This window comes from Mirounga leonina, unplaced genomic scaffold (assembly GCF_011800145.1).
Source record: "Mirounga leonina isolate KUSES-001 unplaced genomic scaffold, KU_Mleo_1.0 Mir_126, whole genome shotgun sequence".
In the NCBI taxonomy this organism is placed as follows: Eukaryota; Metazoa; Chordata; class Mammalia; order Carnivora; family Phocidae; genus Mirounga; species Mirounga leonina.
In genome coordinates, this window is record NW_023270314.1 from 11,923,192 (window position 1) to 11,942,397 (window position 19,206).

Here is a 19,206-nt window from a genome sequence, read left to right on the forward strand (position 1 = left end):
TAGATTGTGGTGTCTAAATGTGGTGTCTCTCCCGATTGGAAGGGGGCCCCCAAATGTGGGGGTGGGCAGTGAAAGGAATTACCTGAGGCAGGACAAAGGAGACAGAAGTGTACTGAATACACCACAAGGGAGGGGAGGGCAGGACAGGGACGGAGAGGCTGTCTGCAAGGAGGCAGTGGTTGAGGGCTGCTTTGAAAGAGGGAAGGTGAGGAGGTATGATGACATATGGAATTCTCCCTTTTCTGGTGACTGCCTGGTTGTAAGTAACCCATTGGTTAGTTAGGGCCTATGGGTGTTTTAGGGTTTTTTTAAGATTTTATTTATTTATTTGACAGAGAGAGGGAGAGAGAGACAGCGAGAGCAGGAACACAAGCAGGGGGAGTGGGAGAGGGAGAAGCAGGCTCCCCACGGAGCAGGGAGCCCGATGTGGGGCTCGATCCCAGGACCCCAGGATCACGATGTGAGCCGAAAGCAGACGCTCAACGACTGAGCCACCCGGGCGCCCCTGGGCCTATGGGTGTTTTGAGGTGGATCGCCTTGATTCAGTCAGGGGCTCGGGGTCACTCTGGGCCCTTCTGCCTTGATCAGGTTTCCGCTGCTCAAGCCTGTTGTCTAACGGCAGCCTCCATATCTCGCCCTTTCGGCTAAGATCAAGTGTAGTATCTGTTCTTACCAGGTTAAAAGCCACCTATACATAGGTGAAACTTACAAGTCTCAACTATATTCAAGTAGTCTCTTTGTCATTCTAGTTTATGTACATCTTTTTTCTTTCTTTCTCCCCACACCCACCCCTTTTCATGGCAGGTATGGAATATTAACAAGTCAAGGGGTTTGTTTCTCAAATATACGGGTTTTTTTTTTTTTTAAATGAGCCAAAAGATAGCTATTTCTCAACATTTAATACAAAGTAGAGAAGAAAATAGAATTCAGCGATTACACCATTTCCTAAAGAGATAAGGGTACATTTATCATCTGCTCTTACATCAGATGGTTTGATATCTACATAATCTAATGACCAGATTAAATGCTGCTAAATGTTACCATCTTGGCTTTGGAAATTTGCCTTATTAGGCCCGGGAAGCTTTCTTTCAAATCTATCATCTATATAAAGCATAGCAGGAAAAGTATTACTTTTGCGCTCAAAGACCATGCTTTGAAAGAAAAAGTCATTGTCCTAACAATTGCTCCCTGACAGTAAATTAACACAGTTGATAAAGACCTATTCCACTGTTGGGAGTATGTTGGAAGATGCTAGCATGTAGAAATAAAAGAGAAACAGAAACATATATTAGACCTTGTATTCCTTTCTGTTTGTTCATTTTCACTAGGTAGTAATAATAATAACAATAGTTTTAGTTTGGGGCTTATGAAGCATTTCCAATATGCCACTGTTGGTTATAAGCTCTTAGCTTATAGTAACTCGTTTAATATATGCAACCCTGTAAGTTCTCTATCACCCTGTAAGATCGATACCATGGTTAGCCCCATTTTATAGAGGTTGAGTGGCATGCTCAAAGCCACATAGTAAGTGACAGAGCGAGGGTTTAAACTTGGGTAGTCTGCCTCCACAGACACGGTTTTTAGCAACTCACTGTGTTGCTTATTATGCATAATATGTTGATGTTCTATCCTTTCTAGAGTAACATGTATAAATCAGCAAGCATGTACTGAGCACTGACCTAGCTGCAATGGGGGAAACAAAAAATTATAACATGATGCTTCACTCACTTTAGAAGTATCTTTCTGGACCAAATTAAATTTCACACTTGTTTAGATTTTCCCTGACAGTGGTTCTCAAGTGGTGTGCTAGGACCTACTGGAGTGCTGGATAAAACTTTGATCTGATTAAAGTGTAATTCCACTTCACTGTCAGTAGATAGAGAAAATGTTGAGCGAAGAAGGTCATGCTGTGCAGTGTAGAATGTGGTCCACACCACTAAGGATAAGATGTAAAAGGCAGAAAGTAATGTCAAGCCAGCTCCCAAGAAAGATCACAGGTTTCTGAGAACATATGATGTTCTCTATTGGAGAATTTGGGCTCTTGTAGAATGTAAGCTACATGAGGGCAAGGATTTGGCCTGTCTTGTTCACAATTGTAATCCCTAGGCAATATCCCAGTGCCTGGCACAGAGTAAGCAATAAATATTTGATAAAGGAATGAGTGAGTGAATGAATGAAAATAAGAGAGTGAGGCAGAGCTGCAAATAGGTCTACTCCCACAATGACATAGTGTTGAAGACGGACCACGGAAAGAATGATAATGGTAGATGCCTTTATAGTCATGCTGTTTTGTCATACTCTTCTAGGAACTATGCTGTGCTTTTTGATGACTTAAATAGCATTTTTCAGTCCTTTTATTTATTTATTTGAGAGAGAGAGAGAGAGAGATAGCATGAGCAGGGGGAGGGGCAGAGGGAGAAGCAGGCTTCCCGTGGAGCAGGGAGCCTGATTTGGGACTTGATCCCAGAACCCTGGGATCATGACCTGAGCCAAAGGCAGACACTTAACCGACTGAGCCACCCAGGTGTCCCAGTCCTTTTATTTTTTCTGTGTACCATCAAGAATTCTAGGATTCAGGGGTACCTGGGTGGTTTGGTACGTTAGGTGTCCCATTCTTGGTTTCAGCTTAGGTCATGACCTCAGGCTCATGATATCAAGCCCTGAGTCAGGCTCTGCACTCAGTGGGGAGTTTGCTTGAGATTCTTTCCCCTTCCCTCTCCCTCTCTCTCTCTGCCCCTCCCTCTGCTCGTGCTCTCTCTTTCTCTCTCAAATAAATAAATAAAATCTTAAAAAAAAAAAAGAATTCGGGGCGCCTGAGTGGCTCAGTCGTTAAGCGTCTGCCTTCAGCTCAGGTCATGATCCCAGGGTCCTGGGATCGAGCCCCGCATCGGGCTCCCTGCTCCGTGGGGAAGCCTGCTTCTCCCTCTCCCACTCCCCTGCTTGTGTTCCCTCTCTCGCTGTCTCTCTCTCTGTCAAATAAATAAATAAAATCTTTAAAAAAAAAAAAAAAAAAAAGAATTCTAGGATTCAAAAATTTATCATAAATTATTTATGAATCTCCCAAAGGAATGCTAACATATTTACAGTCGCACATCCAAGATAAAAGAACTACTTTGGGATTTTGATAGATAGCTTCCATAGCAAATAGAAAACACAATCACCATTCCTAGAGAAATGCTTGTTAAAAAGATGTACAGGTCTAAAAAAAAAAAGGAACAAAACAAAAATAGGTATAGCACAGACTACAAAGTCCTTGTTTTAAATAGAATGCTTGAGTTAACCTGTGTTCTTTAAATTTCTGGGTCCCACTGTTTAGATATCACTCCTTGGTAGTTAAGGGGAAGGATCAAATCTTGGACCTTCATGGAAACCATCTAGCTTTTCACTAACGACTTCCATAGCCTTTGCTAAATATTATAATCTTTCTATTCTGCAACACTGTAAAGTCACTTTCTTCTTTTGTTTTTATCAAATAATAATAAATCCAGTTTGGGTGGAGGGATAGATCTGATTTGGGGGCGCTAGTTTGCAAGAGGTAGGTATGGTGCAGAGAGAGAGGTACCAGAGGAGTCAGACTTAACATAAATACCACCTCCTCTTAGATATATAGGAAGCGGCGGCAGTGGAAAGAATCAGTGAGTGGCATCAGTACCTCATTTTACATGTGAAATTTCAAGAAAATGTGTCTTTTTTAAGGCAATTTTTAAAATTTAAATTCAATTAATTCAATACATATAATGTTTTATTTGTTTCAGGGGTACAGTTCTGTGATTCATCAGTCCTATAACACCCAGGGCTCATTACAACACATACCCTCCCTATGTCCATCACCTCGTTACCCCATCCCTCCACCCTTCTCCCCTCCAGCAACCTTTAAGGCAATTTTTTTTTTAAGATTTTATTTATTTATTTGACAGAGACACAGCGAGAGCAGGAACACAAGCAAGGGGAGTGGGACAGGGAGAAGCAGACTCCCCACTGAGCAGGGAGCCCGATGTGGGGCTCGATCCCAGGACCCTGGGATCATGACCTGAGCCAAAGGCAGACACTTAATGACTGAGCCACCCAGGCGCCCCTAAGGCAATTTTTTATTTTTATTTATTTTTTATTTTTATTTATTTATTTTTTTAAAGATTTTATTTATTTATTTATTTGACAGAGAGAGACACAGCGAGAGAGGGAACACAGCAGGGGGAGTGGGAGAGGGAGAAGCAGGCTTCCCGCCGAGCAGGGAGCCCGATGAGAGGCTTGATCCCAGGACCCTGGGATCATGACCTGAGCCGAAGGCAGACGCTTAATGACTGAGCCACCCAGGCGCCCCTAAGGCAATTTTTTAGAGCAGTTTTCAGCTCACAATAAAATTGAGGAGGCACAGAGATTTCCCACATACAGATATCTCCTGCTTTTCAAAAGTTTATATTACACCACTTTGCATTTACAAAAGACCTACATTAATATCCGTTTCTGATTTTTACTTTTACAGAAAAAGGTGAAAAGTAAAATTAGCCTTCAGTGCTTGCTTTGCAGCAAGCTATTACAGAGGCACTGTGCACCCCAAGCAGCAAGTGTGGTCCCACCAGACTCACTACACTCAGCCTCTCAGCATCAAGCCTCCATGGCTTGAAACTGTCTGTGAGCATCTATGCTTTATCTTGATTTATGTTGTGCATCCAGTAACAAGATGCGTCCTAAGATATCAGAAAAGCCTAAAAAGAGGTTATTTTGGGGGGGCATGGGAGTGCTCAAAAAATCTTCCATATAAGTTAATGATAATTGTTTTCTTTGCTTTATGCCATTTAGACTTATGAAGGTTCTCGTAGGAATGCTCTACACTTCCTGATAGCAGGAGACACATGCGTAGCCTCTCACATTATTAGCATCACTAGCTAGAATGGTACATTTTTCATGGAGGATGAACCTATGATGACCAGTCATAATCACCCAAAGTCCCTGGTTTACCTTAGGGTTCACTCTTATTGTTGTACATTCTATGAATTTGGACAAATGTATAATGCATATATCCATCATTGTCACTGCCCTAAAAGTCCTCTGTACTCTGCCCACTCACAACCCATCCACCTTGGCAACTACTGATTTTTTTATTGTCTCCATAGTTTTGTCTTTTCCAGAATGTCCTCATATAGTATGTAGTCTTTTCAGATTAGCTTCTTTCTCTTAGTAAAATGCACTTTAGGTTCATCCATATCTCATCATGGTTTGATAGCTCATTTCTTCTTAGCAGTGAATAATATGCTATTGCTGGATTATCCCACAGTCTACTGAAGAACATCTTAGTTGCTTTCAAGTTTTGACCATTAGGAATAAAACTATAAACGTCCTTGTGCAAGGTTTTATGTGGACATAAGTTTTTTATCTCATTTGGGTAAATACCACGGAGCAGGATTACTGGATCGTATGGTAAAAATTTCTTTGATTTTGGGATGCCTGTGTGGCTCAGTCGGTTGGACGTCTGCCTTTGGGTCAGATCATGATCCCAGGGTCCTGGAATCAAGTCCCGCATCGGGCTCCTGGCTCAGTGGGGAGCCTGCTTCTCCCTCTGCCTGCCGCTCCCCCTGCTTGTGCTCTCTCTCTCTCTGAAAAATAAATAAAATCTAAAAACAACAACAACAAAAGAATTTGTTTGGTTTTGTAAGAAACCATCAAACTGTCTTCCAAAGTGGCTGTGGCATTTTGCATTCCCACCAGCAATGTATTAGAGTTCCTGTTGTTCCATATCCTCACCAGCATTTGGTGTTTCAGAGTTTCAGATTTTGGCTATTCTGATAGGTGCATAGTGGTATCTTATTGTTATTTTAATTTTCATTAAAGCATGTGATGGAGGGAGCATTGTTTCATACACTTATTTGCCATCTGTATATCTTCTTTGGAGAAGGGTCTGTTAAGGTCTTTGGCCCATTTTCCAATCAAGTTATTTTCTTATTGTTGAGTCTTAGGAGTTCTTTGTATATTTTGGATAACTGTCCTTTATCAGATGTGCATTTGCAAATGATTTCTTTCAACCTGTGGCTTGTCTTCTAATTCTCTTGATACTGTCTTTTTGCCCAACAAAAGTTTTTCATTTTAATGAAGTCCACCTTATCAATTATTTTTTTTTTCATGATTCGTGTCTTTGGTGTTGCATCTCAAAAGATATCACCACACCCAAGATCATCTAGGCTTTCTTCTATGTTATCTTCTAGGAGTTTCATAGCTTTGTAAGTGTTACATTAGGTTTATGACCCATTTTGAATGAATTTTTGTGAAGGGTGTAAGGTCTGCATGTAGATCCATGTTTTTTTTTTACCTGTGGATGTCCAGTTGTTCCAGTACCATTTATTAAAAAGACTATTTTGCTCCACTGTATTGCTTTTGCTCCTTTGTCAAAGATCAGTTGGCTGTATTTATGGAGGTCCATTTTTGGACTCTCTGTTCTGTTCCATTGACCTATTTATCTCTTCTTTTACTGGTACCACACTGCTTTGATTACTGTAGCTTTAGAGTAAGTCTTAAAGTTGGATAGCATCAGTCCTCCAACTTTGTTCTTCTCTTTCAACATTGTGTTAGCTATTCTGGGGCTTTTGCCTTCCCATATAAACTTTAAAATCAGGTTGTTAATACCAACAAAATAACTTGCTGGGATTTTGATTGGGATTGCATTGAATCTATAGGGCAAGTTGGGAAGAATTGACATCTTGATAATATTGAGTCTTCCTATCCACAAACATGAGATATCTCTCCATTTGTTTATTTCTTTGATATCATTTATCAGAGTTTTCTGGTATTCCTCATATAGATCTGGTACATATTTTGTTGGTTTTATACCTAAGTATTTCATTTTGGGGGTGCTAATGTAAATGGTATCATGTTTTTAATTTCAAATTCCACTTATTTATTGTTAGTATATAGGAAAGCAACTGACTTTTGTAATGTTAACTCTGTATCCTGCAATCTTGCTATAATCACTTATTGGTTCCAGGAGGGTTTTTTTTGTCAGTTCTCTTGGATTCTCTACACAGTTGTATCACCTGTGAACAAAGATGGTTTTATATCTCCTTCCCCGTTGTATGCCTTTGCTTTTTTTTTTTCCTTATTGTATTTGGAAGGACTTCCAGTATAATACTGAAAATGAGTAGTGGGAGGGGACCTCCTTGCCTTGTTCCTGATCTTAGTGGAAAAGCTTTGAGTCTCTCCACCATTAAGTATGATGTGAGTTCTAAGTTTTTTGTAGATAGTCTTTATCAAGTTGTGAAAATTCCCTTCTATTCCTAGTTTACTGAGAGTTTTTATCATAAGTGGGTGTTGGATTTTGTCAAATGCTTTTTCTGCATCTATTGATATGATCATGTGGTTTTCTTTTTTTAGTCTGTGAATGTGATGGGTTACATTATTTGATTTTTGAATGTTCAACTAGGTTTGCATACCAGCAATAAAGCCTACTTGGTTATGATGTATAATTCTTTTTATACTTCTTTGGATTTGATTTACTAATATTTTGTTAAGGATTTTTGCATCTATATTCATGACAGATACGGGCCTATAGTTTTCTTTTCTTATAATGTCTTTATCTGGTTTTAGTATAAGGGTAATGCTGACTTCATAGAATGAGTTAGGAAGTGTTCCCTCTGCTTCTATCCTCTGAAAGAGTTTGTAAAGGGTTGGTATAATTTCTTCTTTAAATGTTGGTAGAATTCACCAGTAAACCCCCCTGGGCCTGACACTTTCCATTTGGGAAGGTTATTCATTATTGGCTCAATTTCTTTAATAGGCATAAACTAAAACTTATCCTTAAAAAAAAAAGAAAGAGGGGCGCCTGGGTGGCTCAGTCGTTAAGCGTCTGCCTGCCTTCGGCTCAGGTCATGATCCCAGGGCCCTGGGATCGAGCCCCGCATCGCGCTCTCTGCTCCACGGGAAGACTGTTTCTCCCTCTCCCACTCCCCCTGCTTGTGATCCTGCTCTCACTGTGTCTCTCTGTCAAATAAATAAAACCTTAAAAAAAAAAAAAAAGAAATTTAGTTGTTAATTTGTAGAAAATTGTTAAGATGCTCATAATTTGTTCTGTAAAGAGGATAGCACCAAAGGTAATAGTTTAATGTTCTGTAGGACATTAATCAGATTTTTATCTAATTTAGCAATAGTTTAGAATGACTTCAGTATTTTCTTATACTGATGTATGCACATTATTTCTCTTATCTTTCTTTAAATCAGCTTTGTTTACTGCTGATTTTCTCGATAGTTAAAAACTTGACCTGTGTTTAACTGTATTTGTATGAGAATTATTTTATAACATTTTGAAATTTTACTTTGACATTTTATAGAAGTACAACTTGGCACTATTTTAAATATTTAAAAATATTTAAAATCTTAAAAATATAAATGCTCTTTTACCTAGCAATTGCTTATCTAAGTATCGATCCTAAGAAGATAAGGATGTGCTCAAAGATTTAGCTCTAAGAATGATTACGGGTGTTCTGTATATAATAGTGAAATAGAAACAACTATGCAATGCTAGAGGACCAACTGATACCTAAATTTGTTTTAAGAATGGTTGTTTCTGGACAAGTGGAATTTGTAGGTTTCAGAAATTTCTTTTACGTTGTTCATATTTTCTTGTGACACTTTTGGAAGAAGAAAAAAGCTTAAAGATCACAAAATCTAGTGACACTTCTCTTCTCATTCTTGTTGACCACTGTTGAGGTATTTAGACCATAGCTATGTCTTTCCCTCTGTTCCAATTGCTGCTACTAACTCAGGGAACTTCAGCATTTTTCGAGCAGGACTGATCTACCCTCTCCCTTTTCAATTCCTTCATATCTCATTTCCAATGGCCTTCCAGTTCTGTAATTCACTTCTTCACTTCTGTAATTCAGTACAAAGAATTTTAGACATTGCATTCATTCAGAACTGTTCATCTCAGATGTTTCTGTGCTTTTTGCTCTGTTCTGCTTTTAGATGAAAATGCCTTGTTTTTCTGATTAAATGAAGTAACACATTTGCCGGAAAATTTTTTCAGAAAATACAGAAAGATTCAGGGGCGCCTGGGTGGCTCAGTCATTAAGGGTCTGCCTTTGGCTCAGGTCATGGTCCCAGGGTCCTAGAATCGAGCCCCGCATCGGGCTCTCTGCTCAGTGGGAAGCCTGCTTCTCCCTCTCCCACTCCCCATGCTTGTGTTCCCTCTCTTGCTGTGTCTCTCTCTGTCAAATAAAATCTTTGGGGAAAAAAAAAGAAAATACAGAAAGATTCAAAAGAGAGAATCAAAACACTGCAATCCAGAGCATACCACTCAGCATTTTTGCAACCTTTTAAACTTGCTGTTAGGAATAGTTTTTTCTTTGCTTTCCAAAATGGGATCTTACCATTCATTTTACTTTTATAATCTGGTTTTTGCCACTCAATGATTTACCTTTCCAAGCCAATCTATACAGACCACATCATCATTATTATGGCTAAAAAATAATTTATTTTATGGATGTAATATTCTTTATCTAACTTAAGGTGTCTCAACCTCAGCACTGACATTTGGGGCTGGATAATTTATTGTGGGGCCTGTACTGTGCACTGTAGGATGTTTTGTAGCATTCCTGCCATCTACCAGTTACATGCCAGTGGCACCATTCCCCTAGTCATGCCAATGAAAAATGTTTCCTGCTAGGGGCCCCTGGGTGGCTCAGTAAGTTAAGAATCCGACTCTTGATTTCCACTTAGGTCATGATCTCAGGATCCTGAGCTCAAGCCCAGCATCAGGCCCCATGCTCAGCGAAATAATCTGTTTGTCCCTCTCCCTCCCCCTCTGCCCCTCCCCCCACCCCACCCACCCCTGTGAGCCTGCGTACTCTCTCTCAAATAAATAAATAAATAAACAAACAAATAAAATCTTTAAAAAAAAAATGTTTCCAGCTATTCCAAATGGCTTCTGTGGACAATCTTGCCCCAGTTGAGAACCACTGATACAATCAATCTGCTATTATTTGACATTTATATTTATTTTTTTATAATTAAAAACCGTGGTGCTAATAAAGATCTTAACATATATAAACTTAGCACTTCTTTGAATTACCTGCATAGCTTAAATTCCTAGAAAGGAACAACATATTTTAAATGTTGATATCTATTCCCAGATAGTCCTCCAAAAGTGTTGTATCAATTTACATTACCGTTTAAACAGCAGAAATGCCATTTCCTCACATCTTGTCCAAGTACTGTCTTTCTTAGTGAAAAACAAAACATACCATTTTGCCCTTTAAATTTGTAAATTCTTTGATTGCTAACCAGGTTGGTAGCTTTTACTATGTTTATTAGTCATTTGTATTACTCCTTTTGTGAGCTGCTAATTAATGTCTTTTGTCCATTCTTGGGTTTGTAAGAGCTAGTAATTCTTTCTTCCAGTTTGTAATTTTTCTGGTAACATTTATGCTGAGTTTTCCTTTACAGAAGGTATACATTTTCTATGTTGTCAAATTATTAGCCTCTTTATTGTGGTTTTACTGTTAATGGTGTCATACTTAGAAAGATCACCTCTGAAGTCTTATACTTCAGTGTTTTATTCTATTAGACCAACCTTCTATTTTTCTTTATTTCTCATTAGACTCTAATACTAAGACTTTGCTACTTCTAGACCAGTGCAAATTAAATTTGAATGTACATATGAATTAACTAGAATCTTATTAAAATTCACATTCGGATTCAGTAGGTTTGTAATGGGACAAGGGAGCCTGTCTTTCCAACAAGCTTACAGGTGATGTCAACTTGGTTCCTAGGCCACACTTTGAGTCACTAGGTTTTAGACCTTCAGCCCTCAGTCCTCTGTACCCTCTACCTCCATTCTCTGATTGCTTCTCCTCTGAATTTCCTTCCTTTCCTACCTACTGTGAATCCCAAGGACAGGAATTTCAACTCTACTTCACCCCTTTGTTTTTCTGGAACAACAACCCTTGCAATCTCCACCCCAGTATTGACAAAGCCAACATTTCTCCAGTCTCCAGCCACAGTACCCCTGAAGGAAATCTTATAACTGCTACCTTCTTCTATAACAAATGTATCATTTCTAAAGTCCAATCAGCAAGCTTTCACTTTGTTCCTCATCAGCTCCCTTTCCCATTTTTATAGTAACTTTGCCTAAATGTAACCTCCTCAACCCCATTCCACCTCCTTTAGAACCTCTTAGTCAATGAACAACAGCGAAAGAACCTCTTCAAGCCATCTAGTAGAAGTCACAGTTAGCATAGTAACTCTGATACTTAAAAAAGAAATCCGCGAGTTGACACAACCAGAGAGAGTCCGAGCAAGGATTGGAACCCATATCTTGTGGACGCTACAGTCTTAGTTAGGTTTTATCCATCCGGGCTCTGCTGCCTGGGAATCACAGGAGTCTTCATTGTTCTTGAGAGCTCAATTCTACAATAGTATCTGTATCTGCAACAAAGAAGAGGCAGGCAAATCAATAGCGGTTTTCAGCTCTGGATGGCATATTTGATTCACTCAAGACACTTTTTTAAAATGTCCTTTCCAGGAATTCATGGAGAGAAACTCTGTTCAATTAGTTTTCAGTGGGGCTCTAGGATTTTTAATCTGTTAAAGAGGAGTATTATCCCAAATCAGTGGTTTTCAAGCTTTTCATATTCACTGGACCCTTGGCACGAATCTCCAATCTCTCTGACAGGTCATGTGTGACAGGTGTGTGAGGTCTTGGCCGGCACCACAAACCGCCTCTCGGGTTTAGTTGAAATCTTTGTTATCCCTAGTGCAAATGTAGACCACCTTCCAGAAAGAAGCATTTTAGAAAGAGAACTGAAATTGGCCTAGGGAGTGTTGGTGGCGGGAGTGTTGGATTTACAAATAGTAGCTGTGCTTTCTTCCATGTGATTTCCAGTTTTAAATTTAACTGATTTAGCGAATCTCACACACCAAATAAATTTGTCGGAAATTTCCCTATACTGCACAGTTGGCAATTTAAAACTTCTACACACATGCGCTCTTCTCTCGAAAATCCCATGCGTCTGGGCGCCTCGGTTGGACGGCTGCCTTCGGCTGGGTCATGATCCTGGAGTCTCGGGATCAGTCCCCGCATCGGGCTCCATGCTCAGTGGGCAGTCTGCTTCTCCCTCTGACCCTCCCCCCACTCGTGCGCGCTCTCAATCAATCAACCTTTAAAAAAAAATAAAATAAAATCCCACGCGTCCTCGGAGCACGGCTGGGTAGCCTGGCACAGCTGGGGGCGCGGCCCCTACGACTCGCGCCGCAGAGACCCGTGAGAGCCACGTGGAGCTCTTACCGCGTCCCGGGGCTCCAGGTGAGCCAAGGACCCGGCTCTACAGCTGCAAAGTCGCGTGCCCCTCGCCGGAGCCGTGGCCGAGGGGAGGAGACGCTTCCAGCCGGGGGCGCCGGCAAAGCCTGGGACCGCGACAGGCGACTCGGTTTTCCTCCGCCCTCCGCCGCCCACCCGCACGGGCCGGCGCAACCCCGTAACCTGGCGCCGAGCGGGCTCCGGCTCGCCCAGGTGCGAAGGGTGCTGAGCCGCCCCGGCCGCGCCGCTCGGCCCCGCCCAGCAGGGGCCCGCACGGCGCCCGAGTGGGCCGGCGGCACGTCAGTCAGGGCCGGGGGCGGGGCCCGGGAGCGCCCGTCCCCCGGCCCGGCTATAATGTCGGGCCCCGGCGGGCGGCAGGCGGCGGGCGGAGGTGCGCGCCTGGGCAGGGGTGAGGCTGAGGGCGCGCGGACCTCCTCGCAGCTGCCGCAGCTGCCGGCCCGCGGCACTCCCGGAGGAGAAGGAGGGAGGGAAGGAGAGTGGGAGGAAGGGGCGGGCGGCGGGATGGAGGGCACCGGAGGCTGCCCGTGCTCCGCTCCCACCACCTCCCGAAGGTGCTGCTTCCAACTTTTACCTTCTTGGAAGCGCGGAGCGGCAGCGTCAGGAGACTTGACATTGCAGGGCTGAGCCGAGCTAGTGACGTCCACAACCCTTTTCTTACCGGTTCTCAGCTTTGTTATCTGTATTCATCTCTAGAACATGGACTTCGCCCGCCTGTGGCTAGGGTTGCTGCTGCCTTCGGTAGCTGCGCTGGATTTCGGCTACCACCACCAGGAAGAGATGGAAGCGTTTTTGAAGAATGTGGCCCAAAACTACAGTTCTATCACTCGCTTACACAGTATTGGGAAGTCTGTGAAAGGTAGGGTCCATCTCGTGCACTTTCCCAAACCCCCAGCCCTCGCCTTCGTTCATTAAATATACCTTAGCTTCCTGTCCCCTTTCCTTGGAGCTGCTTGGAGGAGCTCCACGCGGGTAAGCCGGTGCCTTGCGTGTTGGTGGTTTTCTGCTTTTGTGTGTTGTGTTGTTTTATTTTGTCAGGGAGGTAGTAGGGAGACCTGAATTTTAGTAATCGTCTCTGCTGTCATTCAGTGTCATTGAGTCCTATGCGTTAATGGCATTCTTTTTCCATCTTGCACTGGTTGCTTGAGGTGTGTCTTTTAGTTTTTCTTGGTAGGTAAGCTTATGTCGAGAAAGTCTCCGTTTATCCATAGCAGCTTTCCCTTTTTGTTGGCTTCTTTAAATGATTTGGACTGTTAGTGTCTTTTTTTTAAGTCTCCTTTAAGCTAAAATAGTTCAGTTCTGTTGGTGAGATTTCTGTTGTGCATAATTAGCCCTGTGACATAAAGTGATGCAGAACTATCGTTTCTATAAGTTTTAGTGTTAAATAGCACAGTTGGTAAGATTTGTGTCCTGTGTAATTAGCCCTATGGCTTAAAGTTGTGCCAAAAAGTGGCTCTGATACTGATTAAAGGCTCTTTTAAAATCATCTGTTTGAATAAGACAATTGCTAGATAATAAATATATGTTAGCAATGACTGGGACTAGCATTTTCACATTTATCGTTTGCTTTATTTAATTTAGAAATTATATATTAAAAAAATAGCTGTATATTGTCTAATTTTTAGAGACAGGGAATTTGAATCCGATATTAAGTGTTTTGCTCAAGATCACCAGATGGTGGATTTTATAACCAGGATTGGCATTCAGATCCTTCTACTTAAAGGCGTAGATATTTTGGGGACAAGGCGAATACTTTATCAAACATTGTTATTTCTTAATCTTTTTATATTGGTGCTCCCGAACGGATTACCTGAAAACTTAATGCTTAAATCAGAAGCTTTGTTAAGTTTATGCAGTTTGGATCTCCTCTCTTTATAAGGTGTCTTAGTCATTCACCATTTGGGGGCATCTATATGGTTCTGATGATCTATTATAAAGAGAGGAGATCCTTCACACTCCACGTAGATTTTAGCTCTGAGCTTTTGAACCAAGGAGTGTCTCTTAATTACCATATTCTCAATCATTTTCAAGAAAAAAAATTAAAGTCATGGTTTTCATATTAAAGAAGACCTACTATACAAATTTACTTATATGTAATGCAAAATAAAAAATGCTGGGTCATGTGTTTAATGGTATCTTTGTTTTCAAAAACATTGCCAAAGAGTTGGTGCCAGAATTACTCTATATTGCTCTATAATCCGAATTAGAGGTTGGATGTGTGAGAAATCACATCTTGAATCAGCATATGTGTTCAGCCTTTTGAAATCATTTCCCCCTAGAGTTCAAGAGAAGAGCAATTTTAAAAGATCTTTAGTAAAGCAAATATCTTGAGTTACTGTTTAGTCATTTAAACCACAAGATGATGAGGGTGTTGTTAATTTTAAGTACTAAATGATTTGGCAAGCTTTTATGTTTTCTTTTTTTTTTCTTTCTTTTTTTTTTTTTTTAGAGAGACAGCGAGAGAGGGAACACAAGCAGGGGGAGTGGGAGAGGGAGAAGCAGGCTTCCTGCTGAGCAGGGAGCCCAATGCGGGGCTCGATCCCAGGACCCTGGGATCATGACCCGAGCCGAAGGCAGACGCCCAACGACTGAGCCACCCAGGCGCCCTAAGCTTTTATGTTTTCAAACACAAAGTGCTTGTGAAAGAAAATTGGGGAATCTCTTAATGTGAACCAGCTACTCTGATCCATCTTTCATGATATCAGACCACAGTAACATTGAAAGCCAGTAGGCTTTTTTTTTTCCCCCACTTTGTATGCACTCTTGTGGTTAAAGGACTGAGAAGTTATCATGTAAAAATCTGACACTCGTCGTCAGATGTTTGTGTTGAATATATTCTGAATAATTACTCTGATTAGGAAAAAGGTTCCAAGTGGTGGGTTAAACTGTACACTCTATCACTGCATGTTATCATGACCATTGAAAACCAGTGCTCGTTTGTTGGTGCTCTTTTCACTAGATAGGCAGTTTTCCCTGGCTGTCCCACCCTCTGGTGTAGGATACGTTTGCTTAGCAAACAGCCTTTACCATATTTGTTTTTTTTTTTTTATTATGAACCTGGGCAATCTACTTAGAAGAGGAAGTAATATTCCTACCCAGTCAAGTACATTTTTAGTTTTTGTAAATGCACATCACGTGGATTTTTGTTATTGTAATCATGGATCCTATTCTGCCTTTTTCCTCAATTCACATTATTTCATTACATATTTCTATGAATTGACAAAGTCTGCAGATGTAAATTGGTTGCTATATAGTATTTTATCCTCTTGGTTATGGGAATTGTCTTAGTCATTCACCATTTGGGGGCATCTATATGGTTCTGATGATCTATTATAAACAATGATGCTTTAAAAGCATTGATACATGTCATGATGATTACCTTCCGTTGTAACTGGTGATTTTTCTTTTCAGTTTTTTTATTTTGAAATGCTTGAAATCCACACAAAAGTTGAGCCCACATTTACCCTTCACCCAGATTCAGCCATAGTAGACTGACCATATTTCATTTGGAGCTTTTGGGGAAACCCCATTACATAATGACCTAGTAAAATCTTAGGTGAAACAAGAGCAGCAACTCAAACTGACAACTGAGTTGAGAAAAATTAGAAAAGGTACAATATTCATTGGTTTATTCATTCGTCCATTTAAGCGAATATACCCCCCTTTTTTTTTCCACTCGTAACCCCCTCTGTCTAGTATGATGCTGGCACATATTCAGTAATTTATATTTTGTTTGTTAATGAATTGAATGTTTGCTGAGTGAAAGCCATGTGAAGCAAGCAAAGTTGTGTGCCATTCGTTGCCTGCCATTAAGTAGCCCCCTTTAAAGGACGAATATATTTATTGTGGATTTCCCCGAGCCTCTCCACATCCCCCAAAATTAGTTCTAGGACTTTTTTTTTTTTTTGGCTTTTTAAGTTTTAATTCCAGTTAACATACAGTGTTATATTAGTTTCACATGTACAATATAGTGAATCATCACTTTCATACATCACCCAGTGCTCTGTACAAGTGTACTCCTTAATCCCCATCAATCCATTTCACCCATCCTGCACTTCCCTCCCTTCCCCTCTGGTAACTATCAGTTTGTTTTCTATAATTGAGTCTGTTTCTTTATTTTGTCTCTCTTTTTCCTTTGTTCATTGTTTTGTTTCTTAAATTCCACATATGAGTGAAATGGGTATTTGTCTCCAGCTGACATTTTGCTTACTATTATACTCTAGCTCCACCCATGTCCTTGTAAGTGGCACGATTTCGTTATTTTTTATGGCTGAATAATCTATTGTATGTGTTTGTGTGTGTGTGTGTTCACATCGTTATCCGGTCATCAATCAGTGGACACTTGGCTGCTTCCATATCTTGGCTATTGTGAATCATGCTGCTATAAACATAGGGGTACATGTATACCTTTGAATTAGTGTTTTTGTATTCTTTGGATAAATACCCAATGGGCAATTACTGGATGGTAGGGTAGTTCTATTTTTAACTTTTTTGTGGACCCTCCATACTGTTTTCCAGAGTGACTGCACCAGTCTGCCTTCCCAACAGTGAATGAGTATTCCTTTTTCTAGTTTTAGGACCATTTAAAATGAGATTTTTCTACCATCTCCATTTTAAGAATCTTCCCTTCTGCTTAGTCTAACCTTTACTTTATCTGAATAAAAAAAGGTTGCAAAGGGCAAGGAGTAGATCATAAAAATCTGTTATCAAGTGCTTCCATATTATATGTTTTAATACATTAGATCACACAAGTTAGTAAGTGTTAGAGGATTCAAATGCAGATCAGTGTATCTCCCAAGCCCATCTCTTTGCCCCTTAAAGAGGCAGTTTGACACGGATGTAGATGGTTACGTGGAGATTGGGTTTTCTAGAGTCATGGTTTGGGCACATGTGATTTGAAAGTATAGCTTCTGCCAAGGATCTATGGCTGTGTTGTTCATTACAGTAGTCATTAGTCACCTGGTTATTGAGCAGTTGGAATGTGACTAGACAGAATTGAGATGTGCTAAGTGATTTTGTAGACTTAATACAAAAAAAGTAAAATAATGTTTTTATGTTGATCACCTGTTGAAATAATTTAGAACTATAGGTTAAAAATATTTTTAAAATTTCACCTGCTTTTTACTTCTGTTAATGTGGTTATGGTTACTAGAATATTTTAAATTATATGACTCGTGTTATATGTTGATTGAGCCATGCTGACCTAGAGAGAAATTTGTTAGTAACTTTTTTCTGAGTACAAAAGGAAGCTAAGTTCATTTAGAAAATTTGGAAGGTACAGCAAAGCACCAAGAAGAAAATTAAAATCTCACCATACAAAGAAAACATTTAGTAGACTAAAATCACTATGTGTACTGTTCTGTGCCTTTCTCCCTCACACTAAGCTAATTATCTTGTTTGTGCATGCAAACATGTTATTTCTAAAAGTTGATTTTAATGCTCTGCTTTGTGTCCTATCAATGGATATCCTAGTGTTTATTTAACTTCTACCCCACTGATGGACATTTAGTTTGTTTCTAAACTTTTCCTGTTACAAATAGTGCCACAGTAGACCTCTTCAAAGCTAAGACGGCAGAAGAACACAGACTTTGGAACCACAGGGCCCAAGTGCAAATTCTAGATCCTCTACTCTGTAGCAATGTGACCTGGAGTTGTTGGATAATTCCTGGCACATAGAAAGTGCTACATAAAAGCTGCTGCTAGGGATATAGTAGATGCTGTTAGGGAGAAGTTTTCCAAAAAGGAAATTACCAGGTCTTAAGCAGTTTTATGTATTTGATACATGTAACCAAATTGCTTTCCCAAAAAGATTGTATTGATTTTTATAATCTCACGAGAAATGTATGCTAAGAAAAAAACAACTTCTCTAAATCTTCTGTTAGTCATAAATCAGTACTGGCATTAGTGATTTGGAAGATTATTGTAGATTGGTCGAAGAGTACAAAGTTTCGGTCATACAAGATGACTGTGTCTTAGAGATCTGCTTTTTACTGCATAGTGCCTACAGTTAAACAATACTGTATTGTATGCTTAAAAATTTGCCTAGATGGTAGATCTTATGTTGTGTTCTTAAAATAATAGCATAATAATAAAGACTATTGAAGTGTCTGTTTTTCATTGTTTAATGTATAAGGGAGAATTTATTTCTCATGCTTTTTCCCCAACAACACTCACCTTCACATATTCATTCAACAGATAATAATGGAATTACTCTGCCAGGAGCAATACCATTTCAGATGCTCAGTAATCTCCCTAGAATTGGTTTAGACTCCTGCCCCACAGAGGCAAGTACTGTGTGCTCATGCACAGATCTCTCATTGTCTACTGCCCTTCATGGGGTAGATTTTAGCTGGTGATTTGCCCTCAGAAAAGAACATTGTGTATAAAACTTTGCCACATTTGGTTTTCTGTCACACTCTGTTCATTTCTCAAGTGTGATTGCTTCTCCGCCTTTTGGCTAAGATCAAGTGTAGCATTTCTCAAGTGTGATCATAAAGCTAGTTTGCTTGGGATCCTGTAGGATCCTGTATTAAATGCTTTTTTTTTTTTGGAGAGAAAGCATGCGTACACAAGCGTGGGGGCAGAGGAAGAGAGAAAATCTTAAGCAGGCTCCAGGCCCAGCACAGAGCCCAACATGGGCTCAATCTCATGACTCTGAGACCATGACCTGAGCTGAAATCAAGTGTTTAACCAACTGAGCCACCCAGGCGCCCCTAAAATGCTCATTATGATGTAAATATGATATCGAGGACCAAATATCAAGAAAATCATTACAATCTAGGAATTTCAGCTGTAATACATGTTTGTGATTTAAAGTTATAATGGTTTGGCAAGCCTTTCTGCTTCTTGAAAGGTTTGAAATGCAGAGTCCTTTTCTGAAACATAAATATCAGCCTTGTTTATCACCA

The 19,206-nt window shown here is 40.3% G+C and overlaps 1 protein-coding gene and 2 pseudogenes across 2 annotated transcripts in view; all 3 read left to right on the top strand.

The window, feature by feature from the left end:
- Positions 1-627: 627 nt before the first annotated feature.
- LOC118009084 lies at positions 628-724 on the top strand (annotated as a pseudogene).
- An 11,915-nt stretch (positions 725-12,639) lies between these two features.
- CPM (carboxypeptidase M) overlaps positions 12,640-19,206 on the top strand; it is a 69,696-nt gene continuing 63,129 nt past the window's right edge. Inside the window, exons 1-2 of one of the 2 annotated variants that reach the window (XM_035002176.1) lie at positions 12,640-12,671; positions 12,995-13,157. In XM_035002176.1, the coding sequence (XP_034858067.1) occupies positions 12,998-13,157 (160 nt within the window). In that variant the 5' untranslated portion in view covers positions 12,640-12,671; positions 12,995-12,997. Of the gene's footprint in view, positions 12,690-12,994; positions 13,158-19,206 lie in introns of both variants that reach the window. The other variant, XM_035002175.1, reaches the window with a different exon arrangement.
- Positions 18,736-18,860, top strand: LOC118009039 (annotated as a pseudogene).